Genomic DNA, 18,536 nt, shown 5'->3' with positions numbered 1-18,536 from the left:
AAAATCTTGCTGTTATCATCAGTAGTTTGTGATAAATTTTACTTCCAATTATTTCTTTACTTTGAAAAGAAATTAAGCCTGTAATTTACAATAGAGTAAAACTCTATCTTTTATATAGAAGTTTTTCTTTTCCTGAGGGGTTTGATTTTTCATTCTTTTATAAATTATATGGAATTAATGAATTACAATGCATTGTAAATCACAAATTGGGAAAAATAAATGTCCTAGATGGATCAGCTAAGTTTCAATTCACGCTTTAAAAAAGTCTTCTGGGAAGTAGGGCCTTCCTAATTTTAGGCTGTTGCGTTGTAAACTCTTTGATGCATTTCATATCTGTTACCTTTTGTTCCTTATTTGCTCTACTACTGCAACTAAGAATTCCAAGTCTGCCTATGCAAAACTATTTCACTTTTTTCCCCACACGTATGTTCCTTGTTCTGCCCTTTTTTTTTTTTTAAGAATTAAGAAAAACCAGTGATGTCAACTATTGCCTATCCATAAAGTCAAAATTACAGAGGGAGAATGGAGAGGTACGTATTTCTTGTATGCATATTTTAACAGAATTTATTTTAAGAAACAAAAGAAAATAATAGAATATGAATATTTTCCATAGACTTCCTATCAAAGTGTGCTTATTCATTCTGTGCATGTTTACATGTTTTAAAAGGTGACCAAATTTCTCTGGGTTTCATGAATGGATTAACCAGTGATTCACTTAGTTGGGACAGAGTTTCTCCTCCTATTCTAGGAAATATGTTTTTGTTATTTCATTTTTTGTTCAACAGTGTTATAGACCCTCTTGGCCCTAAATATACAGCTCTCCTGGAGAATTAGGTAGTGATTCCATTACCTTTTAACCTACTCTGGCACATAAGATCTCATCTCAGTTATGTCCTACTCACTGCTTCTTCATATAGCCTGCAGCAGTCCCCCTGCAGACTCTAGACCTCTGCAGGAATCTTCTCACCATAAGCAGAGTCTTGAGTTTAGAGTCTTCCAGGCAGGGTGGTATTTGCTCCGTGCCTCTGGTGCAGTTCTCTGACCAGGCTTGCTAAGACTGGTTAAGAAAGGAGTGACACTAAGGTGAAATCTACACTTGGGGCTTTGACAGTGTCATGGCCTCAAAGAAGGTACCACACAGCTCCTGCCTCAAGCAAGAGATTGAGCATTGTCAGGACTTCAGGTGCTTGAATTGAAGTGTTCCTTTGATGAGGGTGGGTGCTGAGTTTCTTATCCTGGAAAGAGGGGGGAAGCATTCCTAGATGTTATGTGTATCAAGTTTTTTAGTAGATAGAATGTCGTTTGGTCTGAAAAACTGCACTGAAATTACTTCCCTTCTACAGCCTTATCGTTGTATTCAGTGCTCTGTGAACATAAGAAAAACAAGTGTGAGAAGAATTTACCCATTTTCTTAAAAGCCTGAAATACAGTTAACTTCTGTGGGACTGAGTTGGAGCTTGTACTTTGTTTCTAGTTGAATCAGGTACTTAAATGTGAAAGTACTGGAAAAAATCCCCTTTATAAAAAGTCTTATAACACAGATGATCTCTGTTGGTTAGACAGTTCAGGCTTGGTTAGGATATGATGAGTTCGTCACTATTCTAGTGTGAGAATTTTGTGTGGAATTTTTGTTGAGCTGATTTCTATTTTGAAATCTTGAAGTAATTTTATTATGAAACAAAGAAGTCTAAATTTACTTTACTTGTTTTCAGTGAAGTAGAAGCAGAAATTATTTTTATGCCTTGCCAGAAATTGCCATGAGATTGGATAAATACGCTTTTGCACTGTGTGTATACATAGAGTGAATAGAGCAGGAATTTGGAGGCAGAGGTAGAAAAATGGGATTACAATGTCTAACCATAGGAATTGGTGATAACTACTGACATTTATGGCTGTGGAATTTAGGGGTAACTGCTACTTTTTTTATTCATATTTCTGATTTCTATTCCATTATGACATGTCTGGGTAGGACACGAATAAGAAAAAAGGGGTTAATCCATTATGTTCAGGTTGAAGTGAAGAATGATGATTTTACCAGGTCTTATTTAGGGGCTGCTAGTCAGCATAGGGCATAGAAATAACATGCATTGTGGGAAACAAGAATTACTTTCTCAAGCAATTACATAATTATAAATAAAGGTTCCAGTGGTGGGAAACAGAATATAACATTTCAGCTCATGCTGAGTTGCAGTCAGTACCAGGATCAGTTTGGTTTACTTGATTATATTATTCACAAAGCAGCCTGTTTTGAAGCAAGTTTTACTTAGGTGAGCATAGGACTTTCTAATCCTTACTCTTCACTGTCTCAGAGCAGAGCTACTCAGAAAATTAAGTTTGAAATTTCCCTGGCATCAGGATGGAACTTCTGTTAAAAATAATAATTAGGCAGCAGAGTGTTAGGTTTTCACAGAAGGAAACATTAGATATTCCATGCTTGGACTTGGATTCTTTCCTGGAACTATTAGGGTTTAATTATGAGAATAAAGTAAAATAAAATTGTCATAGGGTGCTGACACACCAAAAAGATCTATCACCAAAAGATCATGTCCGGAACCAGTCTTGATGGGAATGTTATGCTTTGTTTAGCAAAAGCATAGAGTGAAGAATCCCCACAAAGTCTGCTGAATTATCCAGTTCTTTAAAATACCATGCTGTGTTTGTAACCACACAAGTATTATTTCTCCAACATATATGCAAGGTGTTTTTATGTACCCTGTATTAGGTGCTTTTTTCATGTGATATTTCATCATTCTTAAAATGGGTCCTTTGGAAAAATTATACTAAAAGATCTCTTAAGAAAGGATGCTATGAACTTATTTGTAAAAGCATCATTCCTGTAGTTACATTTAGAGCTACACATGCAAGGTCAACATATTACTTTTGTCATTGTTAACTTTCCTTTTCCATTAAGGAGTCACGGCACAGCAGCACAGTTGAAGAAGACTCTGAAGGAGATAATGACTCTGAGGAATTTTATTATGGAGGACAGGTAATGCAGGAAATTTTTTTGCACAAGTTCTAAGAAAATAATATTTGAAAGTTCTTATGTCCATTCCATTACAATTTTTTAATAATATTTAATTTCTTTTTTTTTCAGTGTTGAGTAGAGTGGCATGTGTATATATATATACACATAGCATTTTATGGCATAAATATTGAATGTGTTCAAAGTTGTAACATACTCAAAATAAGATTACTTTGCTTACTTTTGCAAAGCTATAAAAATGGAGAAAGCTAATACCCTTCAGAAAGCTTGAAAATAGAAGCTAGTTGTTTACTTCCAGGAAACAGATAACTGACTCTGTAAAGCTTACCCCATTATTAATACAAATGGGAAGTCAGGCTGGATCCAAATCTGTTTCCTTCTGGAGCATTGCCATTTTTTAAAGTAAAGAGCACTGCATTTTTATAGTGAAAATCGTTATTACAAAACAATTTTGGTCTAGGCAATAGTCCATTCCTTTTCTGGGCTCTAGAGTAAAATTCACCTTGAAAAATGCTGCATATTTTAGATGATTGTACTGCTCTGTGTCTTTCCTTCTTGTTCCCTCAGCAGAATTAATTCTTACATTCTCTTGTGTATTGGGAAATAAAAATCTTTTCGTGCCTTTTTTCTTTTGCAACGCGCTTCACGGTGCTGGTCTCTTTATTCAGATTTCTCTTATTTTTTAGCCTCAGTGTTGCCCCAAGGAATCATCCCTCACTTAGGTTATTAGAGCTGTTTGTTTCGATGAACATTTTAGTGAATTGCTGTTTATGAGGGTTGTCCCTTTCCTGAGCCCTGAGGCTGGAGCCATCCGTGCCCTGGGTGCAGAGCCAAGGCTGCAGGAGCAGACAGGCAGTGCCAGCAGGGTGGGTCCATGCAGGGAGCGTGGGATGCTGAGGTGCTTTACAGTAAAAAAAAAACAAACAAACAAACCCAAACCAACAAAAACCCACAAAGAAACAAACAGCCCCATGCCCCTGAAAAGCTGTTAAAAGTTATATTGAATCTGGAGCTGAACTAGTGTATTTTCATTGTCTGAAATAGATAACATGGGGAATTGACTCATGTTCGCTTTAGCAATAACTGCAGGCGTTGCCTTCCTTCAGCTGCTGAATCCCACAGCCCCATTCTGGGGAGAGCTGGGGAGGGCCATACACATAACTCACTGCAAAGAGCAGTGTTTTATTTTAATCTGCCTGAGAGGAAAAAGCTCCTGATCTTGTCCTGTAGTGATGAGTCGTGTGTACTCGCTTCATTTTTCAACTTTGAAGGAAGAGCAGTAACCTCAAGGTGAAGGAAAAGGCAGAAAACAGCTGGGAGTCTTTGTTTCTTGAACCAGGGCAGATACATTTGGTAAAGGATGCCTAGCAGTGCCCAAATGAATTAATAAATATTAGCACTCCCTGTGAGATACAAACACAGATAGCAGTACAACATTTTGCAAGGTGTAAAAGAGCTGTGTGATAGACAAGACTGGTTAGAATTTAAGTGCCTTATATTAAAATGGAAACTAGATTACATTGCATTGTCTTCTCTATGAGGTAATATATTTAACTGACGGAATAGTAATTGGCAAAAAAAAAATAAATCAAGTCTGCAATAAAAGAAAATATCAGTTGATTATTATTGTCTTGAATATAGAATATCCATGAACAAAATATGGTGATCAGGAAAAAAAAAGAAAACATCACAGAAAGTGTATCTAAAAAGAGGAAAAAAGGACACAACTAATTTAAAATTTCATGGTCAAAAAGACAAAAGTCTAATGAAGACATCTAGAGTTAAAAAATAGTACTGAGGACTCAGAAAATAAATAGGAAATCAGGTAATGAGCGAGTCCCTTGAAAGACAAAAAAGAACAATCCTTTTTCAAGCAGAGTGTTTGTCGGAGTTGTCAAGGGAGCACCAGGTGTAGTGGGGACACAAAACATTTGACCATATATGTGGGGGACAAGCAAGGCAGGCTCCTTCATTTGAGACAAGTGTCTGCCGTGCCCACAGAGAGAGGGGGCAGAAAAACTGACTTTAACAAATAGAGGGGAGAAATGTAATTGTGTGCAAAACAGTTGGGAGGGGATGGAGGTCAAGGATAATTCATAGTATTTCTAATTGGCTACAGCTGGAAAGACAAGAGAGCTGCTGCTGATGGAATAAGGCTCATGAAAGATGGGAAATGGCATTTGATGGGCAGCGTAGAGAAGATGCAACCTTTTGCTCGTAAATTAAATGTTTGTATTCATTCCCTGGGCACCTGCTTGTAATCCTCTCTAAGGATTTAATGGATAAATACTTTAAAGTAGCTAAGTGGTTCAATAGTCTAAGACCTATTGATTTTCAATGGGATTTAGGTTTGTAAATCGCTTAATCTTCTTTTAAAAAGCAACCTTTTGTCAATCTGAATAAAAGTCTCAGATTAAAAATGGACTTTCTAAACATAGACCTCTCAGACATAACAAAGTTATCAGATTTTTTAGCTTTTATATTCACTTTTTCTGCAACTCTGTTAATTCTTGCTTTGAATCTTTATCTTCTACATTTGCAAATAGGAACAGAAGATGAAAACAGAAATGCTACTGCCTTTGGCTCTCTCTCTCTGCATGTCTCTTGTGCTTCAGCTACAAGATATACTTGAAAATGCAGAAATACAAAACTCTGACAGCCTCCTCTGAGTACATCAATATGTCTGTGGCACTAATTCAGGAGTGGGAAGTACCATACTGTGGTCTTAAAATTTGCCAGAGCACTGCTTTATTTACTTTTTGAGTTTGTAGCCTATTACCATGAGAAAATAGATTAGAAATAAAATTATGTTGATCAGTGTAGTGTTCTGCATAATGTTCCTTTTGTATTTTACTGCTGTTGAAACATAAGACTAATATAAAAATCTGGTTTAGGACCAACAAGGGTGGCAAGTGCACCACAGCTACAAATTGTGAAATGATTGCTGTGCTTTCTTTGGAAGCAGGACAGCAATTATTTACGCATCTTTAAAGAATTCTTCTTTGAGTAATGAGCATGTAAAAAGGATTGGTTTCCTCCTACCTAAAGTGAAAAAAAATAACAATAACAATTTTCTTCCCGTGCTCTTCTACTTGGAAAATTGTTCTGACATGCTTGCCCAAACATTATTTTTTAATAATCTTCTGGCCGTGAATATCATTGGTATCTCTGAAAAATACATGTCCATGCCATGCTGATGAATTCTGTGCCTTATACTTAAAGAATTCTAGGTTTAAGTCTAATAAAATTATTCTCTGCTGATTTTCAAGTATAAAAATGTGATAATCTGATTATTATTTTAATACTACTGAAATTTAATTAAATTAAAAAGCATGTCTTGTAAGTATCAGAGCTGAAAGTTCATAGCACTGGTTTCCTATGTATTTGGGTGTACAAATAGAAGAAGCAATACTGCAGTTGGATGTGGCTCTGCAGTAACAAGAATTCTCTGCAGGATTCCTGCATAAGGTTATATAGATGTGTGAGTCTAAAGGGATAAATTACATTCTGCTGCTTTGCTGTCTTGTCCAAGCTACAGACAAGATCCTACACTCATTTCTGAATCTGTTCAAATCTAGGAAGTTCATTGACTTCTGTGGAATTACTGTCATTCTAATTGTTGTAAAAACATGGATTTAGGTTCACACAATCAAGATCATTTTGCTTGAGAAGAAGGTAGAAATAGACAAATGGTGAATAGATTTTTATCTATGTCTCTTTATGCCCAAAGAGGTATTTTGGACCTTGTAGAAGATAGGAGGATATTAATTATTTGGACTTCATACAGTCCAACCAAACCAGCTCACAGGTTTTGTGTTTTAGTGTAAGCACAAACATAACTTTCTCCATTTTTCTTGTAGAGTTTGAAAAAAACAAGGGGGTTGGTGTCTAGATGTTTATTTATTTATGTCTTCTCTGGTGTAATACTTAACAAGGGAAAGTATTCTTTTAGGTTTTTTTCATCTCATATTATTGCACTGGTGGGCAGAATGCAGCCAGTGAGTAAGCTGAAAATGTAGTTTAGATGCTGGGGTGCTGGGTATAGAGAATAGCTTCATGCTTCTCTTGTGCCCAAGCCATTCTGAGTCTAGTATATTTGAGAGTGTGACAAAAAAAAAAGAATGAACAGACCTTTGTGCTGTAGTGGTTGGACAAGGATGACAGGACTGGGAACATCTGGTTCTTACCCTACTTAAGATTTTTAAAATACACAAGTGTCCCAGAAAAAAACCTGGGACAATATAGGACAGATGGATGAGTTCTTTGCAGCTTCTCTTCCCACAAACAGAAAGAGAATCCTCAAAACACTTCAAGGCAGAGGTGCCTGCTTGGAAAATCTTACTACTTTAGCAGATGAGTTGGCCTCAGGGCTTCAACTTGTCCCTTCTGAGTGTGGCATTAAGGAGTCTTAATGAAATGTACTTTACTGAGAGAACTTTGAAGAGTCTAAATCAGGTGCCAGAAATGAAATACAGAACTCCCAAGATACTTTTCTTTCCCTAACAGGTTAGCTATGATGGAGAACTTCACAAGCACCCACAGCTGGAGGCCGATTTAACAGCAGTGAGAGAGATCTATGGACCTAATGCAGTATCTCTCAGGTATGGCATTGGCCTTTCTGTATTGTGGAACCTTTAATGTTTTGGAATTTGAATTCTATATGAACCTTCCCTGGCTGCCAAAGCACAAGTATTTTCTGGTGATTTATGCACGTTGTGTGACAAAAAGAGGGTGCACTGTAAACCAGCATCAGTGCTGGGTTTTGGGGAGTTCTTTTGTGGTTCACCGTGGTTACAGGTAGCTGTGCTGAGAACAGCCTTGTTCTAAAACGTGATTGTCTTTTGCACTTCTAGTCAGGCGGTTGTGTTTTGTTGTAAATTCAATTCAACATTTCTTTAAACTCTTGTTAAACTCTTCTTCTGTCATATTCTGTATTTTACCCTGGAGGTGAACAAGTTGGAATGATAAGAGCTTTAATAAATACTTTCCCTAGGGAACGACTGAAGGAATTGTATTTGTCTAGTCTAGGAGAAAAAGAGAGGAAGAAGACACAATAACAGTTTTTCTTCTTCAATAAAGCTGTTTGTAGGTAGAATGAGAGATCAAATACTCTGTATTGTCATCATGAGAAAGACAGTAAGAAATTAGGGTTTCATCAGAGATTAGGGAAGTTTTGAAATTGTGGGAATCTAAAGTATCCTACACAGTAGTGGAACCTTGGTCAGATGTGAATTGCTAAGAGTAATTACACACAAATTCTGTTGGACATATATGAATGTATGTGATTCTGCCATAGCGCATATTGGTGTAGTATATATATTTTAATATCCCTCAGGTATTTTATAACTTCATTTTCCATCAATGTAATCTTAATAATTCCAAAAAAATAACAGGTAGGTAAGATGTAATAGACCTGTCAAATGTATTGCAAGTAAAATATCAAAGTTCATACCAACCAAGTAAGAAGAACAGAGAACATACCTATAGCTATGGTGTACTATGGCTTTTCAAATTAAATGGAAATTTATTACACTTCAAGAATCTGGGGAATTGAAATCTGAATAGCTGTGTATAGGTTTAGAAATGAATAAATATTTATTTGCTAAAGCAGTAACTATGAAATTCCTTCAAGCTCCTAAAATGGAAACATTATATGTAACCTTTAGAAAACCTAAATGCATGTAGTTTATTGAATCAGATGTTTCACTGGAAACACTGTGATCCCCTTGAGCTCTATAGTAGAAACTGGCACCTGTGGCTGCTTTTGGCATGTGTAAAACTTCAATGCTTTATCCACTCTATTGCACCTGAAAATATTTACAAATTCTTGGAAATACATGCCACAGCTTTAAGCACTCATTTTCATCCTTATGCAGCTCCACTTTTCTAAGAAGAGAGAATTTTGTCTGACAGGGGTATCCACTGAGAGGCATATTTCCTAGACAGTTGACCCTCCTTTCAGTAATCTCTTGCTGTCAAGAATCAGTTTACATGTAATAGTGAAATTTCTGTACCTGCATATTTTTCACCACTGCCCTTAGAAGTCTGGCCACAAAACCTCTGAGAAGGTGGTCCATCCTCCTGATCCAAGCTCTTCCCTATCTCTTTACATTGCTTATTCATTTATGGACAGAGACCTCTAGAAGCTTCAAAATCAAGCTGTGTTGATGAAGCCATTATAGACAGCAGATCATAAAATGTAAATGTTGGAATAAAACATGATTTACTCCTCATGTCAGCTTGGGAAATTTAAACTAGAGTTAGCATCACATGTCTAAAATCCATCTTTTAGGATGGTAGAATAGTGGGGTAGGGGCAAAGGGATTTCAGTGATTATGGAAATGTCACAGTTAAAACTAATTTTTATTACAGGGCAGTCTTTAGTTTTGAGAAACAAGTGCTTGAATGTATGAAGCAATCCTCCAGGTATAACATGCCGTCCTCTAGGCTATGTTGTATTTGTCTTGAATGGTTTTTCTGAAGCCTAGTCTTAGGTTACTGGCTGTTAACCAGAAATACTTCTGAAAATTAAAAAGGGTTTTCTTGTGTCATAAATGGGAGCAGCATGTGACTTTTAATTTTTCTTTGTTCATCTGTACAATGCGTGAGACAGAAAGACATAGCAGCAATGGGGAGATTTTGGGGGAATTAATGGAGAAGATTTAACCTGCTTAAGCAAGATCCTCTGAAAAAAAGCTTCTAAGTACAGCAGACGGTCACCCACTGGGAATATTGATCCAATCTATGTAAATGTGTATTTTATAACTATTCTGATTTTGCAGATAAGATAATCCTTTAAAAAATCTTCCATGTTGTAAGTACTCCTGGATTGAAGAGTATCTAAAAGAGCTCTAATATAATGTAATTATTTCCTTTCAGGGAATATGGAGCCATTGATGATGTAGATATTGATCTACATATTGATGTTAGCTTTCTTGATGTAAGTAATCTAATCACAGAATTACATAATGAACATTAATACCCATTTAATTTTGCTACACATCAGACTCTTTTGACAACCACTGATACTTTCCTTTTTTGGAGACTTGATCTTCACAAGTGGGTGTCACATTATTGATTGATAGACTTTTTCTCTCCTTTTGTGACCACATTGTTAAAATGCTTTGCTAGGCTTTTATTTGCCGCATGTGTATTTCCTTCCAAACTTTTTTTGTGAGTGGTAAATATTTTAATAAATATAAATGAACATTATTTTTATGGTAACCTAGATATGAGTCAGGTGAAAGCACTTCTTACAGTCCTGAAGGGAAGAGGACTTTGTCATTGACTGGCAAAGGGACAGTGGTGTTGTTTGTTGGCTGGCGGTGTGGCTTCTCTAGCTGTTGTGCTGTCATTCAACTTCACACTTCCTAACCTCATCTGTGCAGCAACTTCCTGGCCTCTATATAAAAAAGAAAAATGAGAATTTTTAAGGGCATGATTAGCTTCTGCACAGATATGTTGTGTTTTCAGGTCCACACAGTGCACAAGAGAGTTATTGAGCCTTACTAAAATTTTAAGAAAATCTGATCATAGCTTGAATTATTTAGACCAGTTTTAAGGAGCAGAAGTTTCCTTAGCTCTTAGTTATGGGGCTAATTTCTATTCTGTCTTTTTTGTTCCTTTGCTTCTCAGCTTTGAAGCAGTACCTGTTGGTAGATGGGAATGTGTCTCCTGTACTGTACATGCAGTGTTGTGTATCAGCCTCTACTTGGTTTAAATGAGCTCACTCAAGAACTGGAGGCAGTCTGACATTGCTCTTCAGTGGGCGTTGACGTGCCATAATTTGTCCTGAATCTAAAGTGTAATGTTGGAGTAGATGCCAAACAACTGGGTAAATGGATAGATGGTGTTTTTAGCAGCCCTAAGGTAGACTGACAAAAAGCAGTAGTTCCTCACGGTGGCTAATGATGTCTGTTGTTTTCTTTTTGTCTTAAACTAGGAGGAGATTGCTGTGGCTTGGGATGTAGTTCGCACAGAGCCTATAATAGTGCGACTGCACTGTTCACTTACACAGTACCTAAATGGTCCAGGTTGGTCACTTGTGTGTTCTTCTTGTGTCTTGTGTGGTTCCACTCTGAGCCATGGGGTAGACACTCATTCACTACCATATCTTTGACCCTGTCTATGCTCAGTTCTGCTGCTGAGAGGAGTAGTCCTATTGGTTTGAAATTAGGCTTACTTGTATTTGCATGGCTAGGCCCTTCCTAGTGACACAGTCATCTAATTCAAACTTTCATGGGCTGATTTTGAGGATTTGTTTTCCTGATATCATTTGAGATGCAACTACTTCCCCTAAGAACCAGGGTTAAGGAGTAAAGATTTCCTCATTTTTGAAATCAAACTTCATCTGCACAGATGAGATATGGCTGGTAATGAAGACATAGACAGGCCTGTGCAGCACATTAACATGCCCTTCTTCATTCAGCTTTAAAGAGTCAGGCCATGGTAGTGGCCCTTTCAGCTTCTGGTTTCTATACGAGTGTGTGAATTCTGGAAATCTTTAGATTTGAAAGAATTTTTAAGTGAGTAAAGTTTCCTCATGAGAGAAAAATGGTCAAGCTCATGAAGAGTCAACTGATTTTGAAGACTTGGAAGCATTCATATGCGAGAGAACTTCAGATATATTTTTACAGCACAAGTCAGACTCAGTTTGGATAATAACTTGCCCAGCCTTGGAGACTTGCAGTACAGACTGTCATTTCAGGCTTTTATCTGTGGGAGAATTCTGCCTCTGGAGAATGAATAGATATTTCCAGTCTTGTTTAGCAAAATCTGTCCCAATGAGCTATTTCTATAGGCTATGTTATCTGATGATTCTAATTATAAGCTATATTCTGTTCATTCAAATAAGCATTTCATTATACCAATCTTTTTTTCTCCTTGACTGTGGTCTTTTCGTCTGTGGTTTATTACTTCAATCATTTTTGTTAATATAAAAATCTTAAAATATGCATTTGCAATAGTAGGAAGCAGCATTAGTATTCAGAACATTTCTATCAAAATGCAATTTAAAAAAATAAAGAAGTGCAGCACGTAAGAGAAGGTGAAGTGTGTAGAGCAGCATGCAGTGAGAAATGAGAAGTAACAAGAATATATATTCTGCATCACTGACAAGGTTAAGGTGGGAAACAGTTCTCAGTGCTGCAGCTGACTGCTTGTGGGAGTGCCCAAGCTCTGAGAGAGGCAGGGGCAGGGCCTCAGGCAAGAGCTTTGCTGACGTTGGTTTTATGAGCTCAGCTGCTGTTGCAGCCACGTCTCTTTACTTACTAGCAAAGCACAGTGAGATCCACCATCTTTTGTCTTAATTCTGTGAATTCTTCTTCTGTTTTCTTGAGAATACTGGGCCAGAATTTTTTGCTGTATCTTTTGCTCCTGTACTACATTCTGTTGATTGAGAAACAGGAATACAGTACATTCCAAAGCACCATGGGGGATATGAGCACCACCCTGTAGCTGTGCAATATACTGATTTTAGATAGTTCTTCTAGTTAATAGCTTGTCTCAGTAGTGTCTGTGTGGGCAGTCTGTCCCTCGTGCCTTAGAAACCTGTCTTAGGGAGGATGAATCAGCCAGTGGAGGTATTGGCATGTCTCCTCTGAATGTAGAGTCTAGACAAAAATTTCAGTCTAGGTGTCAGATTTTAAGATTGCTGGTTGTAGGTATGGTGATATTTAAAATACTCCCCATCCCACTAGCCCCCTGCAGTATGTCTGAAATTTGACAATAATCCAAAGATACTGCTATACTTATTGAAATCATTCATCCCTTTTGAAAAAAATCATCAGTTTGTATTTAAAAGATGAGTTTATGTTTGATGTTATTTGGATAAGAACATTAGAGAAAAGGTAACTACTGACCTTTTGAACTAAGTTAAATTGCATGTCCAAGTTGGATATATTTTATTTTATTATCAAATTTAATCTATTAAAGTAAAATTAAAGTACAAACTTTGATATTCTGAATAAAATCTGGCTTTCTGAGTGGTCAGAAAAATACTGATATACCATTTCTAACAAAATTTGAACAAACTTCAGATTTTCTGTTTTCATTTCTTTTTGATTTTACTTTAGTCATTATCACCTTATGCGATACAAAGTATGCAGTCTGTTCGTGCTTGTAATATGCTTTGGCTGCTGTTCTGCCTTGAGGACCTGGGGCTCTCTCAACAAGTACTGGGTTCCATCTGCCACTTCTATCTAGCAAATGATATTGAAGGATTTTAGTAATGCCACTAGCTAATTTCCATCCTTTACCCTGTACATTTGCAATTTCTGACATGAATATGGATATACCAGTGCTAGGACAGGCCTCAAGGAAATTTCAGGGCAAGCCTTGGCCACTGGAATTCATATATCAGAGACTTGGATGATGGATTTGGATCTTGTATTAAAACACCCTCAGAAACAAAATCCAGATACTAATGAATTCAGTTTCAGTCTGGGCTTTCTTCGTAGCCACAGAAACTCTGTGTATAGACTATTTGCTTGGAAAAAAATTTAAAGTATTAGGTGAGATGAACTGCCAGTCCAGATACATTTAATCTGATGTTGCCTGCTACTTGCATAGTGTTTATGTAAAAAAAAGATAGATACATTTTTATAAATAAAATTAGTAGGAAGAGATACATTTGGGAGAATTCCATTTGTAAAATTGTAAGTTATGTTGGCTGATACTCCAAAAAAGACCAGTCCTTTCTTAATATGCTTAGATGACATTTCCACTCTTGCCTTTGCTTCAATTTAGTTGTCTGTAATCAAGCTTCACGTAAATGAGGGTCCTTAAATAAGATTTATGTGGTCTCAAGTTTGTCATTACTGCTGTAAGTTCATATTATCAACAAAATATCCTTTTTCCCTAGTGCCAACTGTGGATGTATTTCAGATCTCTACTAAGGAAAGATTTGGGCTGGGACATCAGCTGAAAAAGTAAGTCTATAAAAGTACAAACCCCTGTTTTTAGGCAAATAATACACTCTTTAGTTTCCGGACCATGTCAAATAGAACAAAATTCACGTTGTCAGGTTGGTGGTTGGATCCAAGTATCTCAAAGTTGTTTTTCTTTAAATAAAAGTCAATATTTGCCATTTAAAGTTTGGGTTTGACAGCTGTCGATGAGAACTTGATTTGTGTTACTTGCCAGGGTTTTCTGTCACTTTGGTGCCTTTTAGGAAGTAAGCTATAAAAGTGTTAAAGACCATATCTAGGAATGTTCAATTTCATGTTTCTTCTTAGGTGGTGAAGCCTCTGAAATGGGAGTCTTTTGAGCTTCATGCATACCCTGAGGGGGCTATGCTTTCATGGCTGCCTCTAGGATATTAATTAATTACCACAGTAATTAGGCCATCCATGTTTTGAGGACAGGATGGAAGAATAGTCAAAAAAATTGGCAGTTTCATGTGGTCATAGCACAACTCATTTTAATACAATTTTGCTGAGTCATCTCTTTGCATATGCTTTTGTATATGTAATAAATTTTTAAGTATACAGGCTTTAGTATCTCACCATTACAACATTAAGAAACCCCTGAAGGAAAGAAATATCTTGTTATCCTGTTTAGTGTTAAGAAATTCAGCACAACATTTTCATAACCTTACAACTGAAGCAAGTTATTAAAATCTCTATGATACATGACCATAAAAAAAAAAAAAAAAAAAAAAAAAAAAAAAGCTCCCCCAAAATGAATAGTCTCTTAAAATATTTTGCTATTTACCCTGTCTGATTTTTTGCACCACGTAATTACTGAAGGTTCTCATATGAGATTTTCCAGAACAGAGCTGCATAGTTCACAACTGAGCAGGAATAAAATACCTGTGGAGCCCAAGGGTCCCTCATAGCTGTGGCAATGGGATATTCGTTCTTCACACCAAATTCAGCTGTGACTTTTATCACTATTAAGACCCCTACTGCCAGATTAAACTCAGAGAACAAGGTTATGCAGTAGCCTGTGGTTGTGTGAGAAGCACACCTCTGTAGCTGGATTTGGTGCCCTTGACTCAATTTGTCTCTAGATCTCCATGAAACGTATAGTCTGCATAAGTTTTGCAGTTGTAGTGGTTCTTTAAATACAGATTGTATTCTCATTTAGAGTCCCATGTTAAATTAGTTTTATGTGAAAAAAAAAAGTGTTTTGAGGACCTGGAGCACCCAATCATTAATCCACATACATGACAGAAAACCAGCTATAGAGTGAGAACATTGCATTTTAACCTGCATGGTGACCACTGAGACCATAGTATTAAAATGAGAATGTCCTGGCTGGGATAAGAAAACCTTTCTTTTCTATCTTAATTTGCAGAATCATGCAGACATTTGTTACACAACAGTGGAAGAACAGTAAAGAAAAATCTAACTGTACGCACAATAAAAAGGTGTCTGACAAAAAGGTGAAATCTCCTCTGCACATCTTTTCTACGTTGCGCAGGTAATAGCAAGGAAAATGAGCTGTTATCACCATAAACTGTTCAAAATCCACAGCAGACTTGACAAGGTGAAAGCTGGACTTTTCTACACAGAGAAGTTCTCTATTTATATCTTACCTCATGGGCTTTCAGTCCTTGCATTGCATGACATCAGGAGTGAACTAGGTATTGCTGCAGCTTCTAAGATTATTAGAAGCCAGAGCATTTCAGTGCCCTGCTCTCTGAAACAGCCACATTCCATCTAGAACTGGAAATAATTAATTTTATTTTAACTTGTGTTTGTGTTTTTGTTTTATCTTTACTTGAATAGCAAGAATAAAAATACAAGTAATACATATAATACAAGTATAGCATATATTATGCATATTTAAAAAAACTGTGTTTGTCCAGTTCTTCTTTATACAGCAGTTTGTATATATAGTTTTCTAAAACTGGAATGGTCATTAATGAAAGATTGATTTTTGAAGATGCTGAGCACCCTCCCCTCTCCAGTATTTGACTACCTTAATGTTTTCCACTTCTGAAATGCAGGCACAGAATTTCAAAGAGAAAAGGCATTAGAAAGCGTAAGAAAGAGTTTATGAATAGTTTGAATGAATTTGAATTTAATACGATTTCTGCCAGTTGCTCATACTCGTAAGTATATGTAGAATCAGGCTCTGATTTTACCTCTTTCAGGGATGTGACTGTTTACTCTAGTGTGTTTTCCTGATTATTGAGCGTTGACAGATCACCCCTTCGATTCAGTTACAGAATTTGAATTGAATGCTTCTTTGAATATTCCTTCTTTTTGACAAATTTTGCCATTCGACATTCAGGGTGTGAAAAAGAGCTAGAATACTGAAATCACTCAGATTGAAAAAGGAGGGAATGTCAAAGATGAGAAAAGATTGCCTATTCAAAGGTAGAGGAGGAAAGATGGTGTTTTAAGTAAAAGTCTTATCCATTCCCTATCATGCAACACGCCACTGCCAAACACAGGCTGTAGCTTGGGGTTTATTTTTATTCAGAAAGGGCATACAAAGCCAGCCCATTCTTTTTCCTCTTGGTTTGGCAGCTTAAGTCCAGAGATGGCTCAGCCCAAATGCAGGGACCCTTTCTGTCCCCAGGGTACCATTCCTACCTCCCATCTGCAGGAGGGTGATAGTGAGCCTGCAGTGAATCAGCAGCCTCTGCATGCATCCTCCACTGTCAGCACTTGCTAACAGGGTGGGGAAACTTCCCAGCTGCTCTGCCTGGGTTTTTATTTCTCCGTTTGATGAAAAACAAAAACAAACTCACAAAAAACCCACCCCACCAACTCCAAGGGATTGGTGTTGCTTAGGAAAATGATTCAGCATACCTATTACATGTTCTTTGCATGGACAAGCAAATGTGAGCCTTACAGAAATGTGACAGTTTGTGTGAATGTTGTTTCATAAAAACCTTTTGTTCTTTACTTTCTGCATTTGTAATTTAGATCTCTCACATTCTCATTTCTGGTGTTACAGAGTTAGAATTTGTCTATAACCAGAAAGAAGGGTATAAATTTGTCCTTCAAAAAGTGCCCAAGTTATTATGATGTTTTTAAAATAATGTCCTTTTCATCTGAATTAAATTTGATTTAATGTCTCCAAGTTTCACTGCTCATTGGATCTGAACATAAAATTTGTTATGCTGTGTCCAGAATACATGGGATCATTACATAGAAAAGATAGATTTTGATAAGGAAAAATGTATTATAAGAAGTGGATTTCATTTCAAAGATGATTTCCTGAGTAATTGGTTTGTTTTGAGACATTTTACAAAAAGCTCTAAAAGTCACAGCTCTAGCTTCTCCTTAAGTAGTTAATTGTCTTTTTGATTGATAAGCTTGTGTGCAAATAGGAGTAAGTTGTTTGTTTTGGTATTGGAAGATGTTTTATATACAATTGTTCATGTTTTAAAAGGTTGGGTTACATTTATCACTAGTGAAAAACATAAAGACAGGTGACACTTAAAAGTGTTTACATCTGTGTGATCTTGCCCAGGAATTTGATTATTCTCCAACTTTACCATCTTCTTTATTCTTAGGTCGCCAAGTTATCCTCCACCCGGCTGTGGTAAAAATAAATCGAAACTGAAGTCAGAACAGGATGGCATCTCCAAGACTCACAAACTACTGAGAAGGACTTGCTCTAGCACAGTGAAGGCAGAGGATGTGTGTGCCACAAAATCTCACAGAACCTTTGGCCGCTCGTTGTCGAGTGACCCTCGGGCTGAGCAGACAATGGCTCTGAGGTCGCACAAACTGCTGAGCCGTGCTTGCTCTGCAGCTGTCAAGCAGGAGGAGTGCATCACTTTAAAGCCCCATAAGGTGTTAAACAGGTCGTGCTCTGGGGATCCTCGATGTGAGCACAACAGCACCTTGAAGCCCCACAAACTTTTAAGCAGATCCTACTCCAGTAACCTTAGAATGGAAGAATTGGATGGATTGAAGAATCACAAATTGCTCAGCAAAACTTACTCCAATGCCCCTAAATCATCCAAAATGGAGCCTTTCAAGGAGTCCACCATGGCAGAGAGCAGGAGGCTCTCTCTTACCTCAGGGCTTATTGGTATCTTAACACCATCCTCATCATCACCTTCACAAGCTGCTGTGCGTAATATTTTTTTTAATTCTGCTCATTTTCCTCCTATTATTTTCCAAATGTGCTACTATGCTTTTTGTGTGAAGGGATTAATACTTAGGATATAAAGGGATATATTGGATATACTGGAAGACAAGAGCAATGAAGTCAGCATTTTAAGGAGGATTCAAACAGCTGTTCATACACATATACTTAAGTTATAAAACCAGAATTTGCTGGGATCAGGACAGAGATTTTATGTGTCATGTTGAAATGCAGCTCCATGCACAGATGCTGACCATAGGAAAAAATTCAGTCACTCACTTCTTCCCTTACTACTTCCAGGAAAAAGGGAGAGTGTGCACTTCTGTGCTGCAAAATTAGGTTGGTTGCAGAGGACTTTTCTCATTTCCTTGCTTACTTTGTGGGGGAAGCAACTGTCCTTTAGATGATTTGAGTGCCACGTCACCTCTCCTTCTGGTCTTTGCATCTGCCATCATCATCAATCATCATCATCATCGTACTGGAATGAACTCAGTCA

At 37.1% G+C, this 18,536-nt stretch overlaps 1 protein-coding gene and 1 long non-coding RNA gene across 3 annotated transcripts in view; both read left to right on the top strand.

Annotated features, from left to right (window-relative positions):
- Positions 1 to 18,536, top strand: part of LOC310922625 — a 275,851-nt gene that overhangs the window by 179,583 nt on the left and 77,732 nt on the right. The window lies entirely within an intron of this gene.
- PARP8 (poly(ADP-ribose) polymerase family member 8) overlaps positions 1 to 18,536 on the top strand; it is a 115,823-nt gene that overhangs the window by 63,773 nt on the left and 33,514 nt on the right. Inside the window, exons 5-12 of the mRNA XM_083883305.1 lie at positions 460 to 530; positions 2,912 to 2,989; positions 7,493 to 7,587; positions 9,866 to 9,926; positions 10,929 to 11,019; positions 13,848 to 13,914; positions 15,284 to 15,409; positions 17,460 to 18,024. Coding sequence (XP_083739431.1) covers positions 460 to 530; positions 2,912 to 2,989; positions 7,493 to 7,587; positions 9,866 to 9,926; positions 10,929 to 11,019; positions 13,848 to 13,914; positions 15,284 to 15,409; positions 17,460 to 18,024 — 1,154 coding nt within the window. The remainder of the gene's footprint in view (positions 1 to 459; positions 531 to 2,911; positions 2,990 to 7,492; positions 7,588 to 9,865; positions 9,927 to 10,928; positions 11,020 to 13,847; positions 13,915 to 15,283; positions 15,410 to 17,459; positions 18,025 to 18,536) is intronic.

The sequence above is a fragment of the Zosterops lateralis genome (genome assembly GCF_965231275.1).
Source record: "Zosterops lateralis genome assembly, chromosome: Z".
Taxonomy (NCBI): domain Eukaryota; kingdom Metazoa; phylum Chordata; class Aves; order Passeriformes; family Zosteropidae; genus Zosterops; species Zosterops lateralis.
This window is presented reverse-complemented; position numbering and strand designations above follow the sequence as displayed.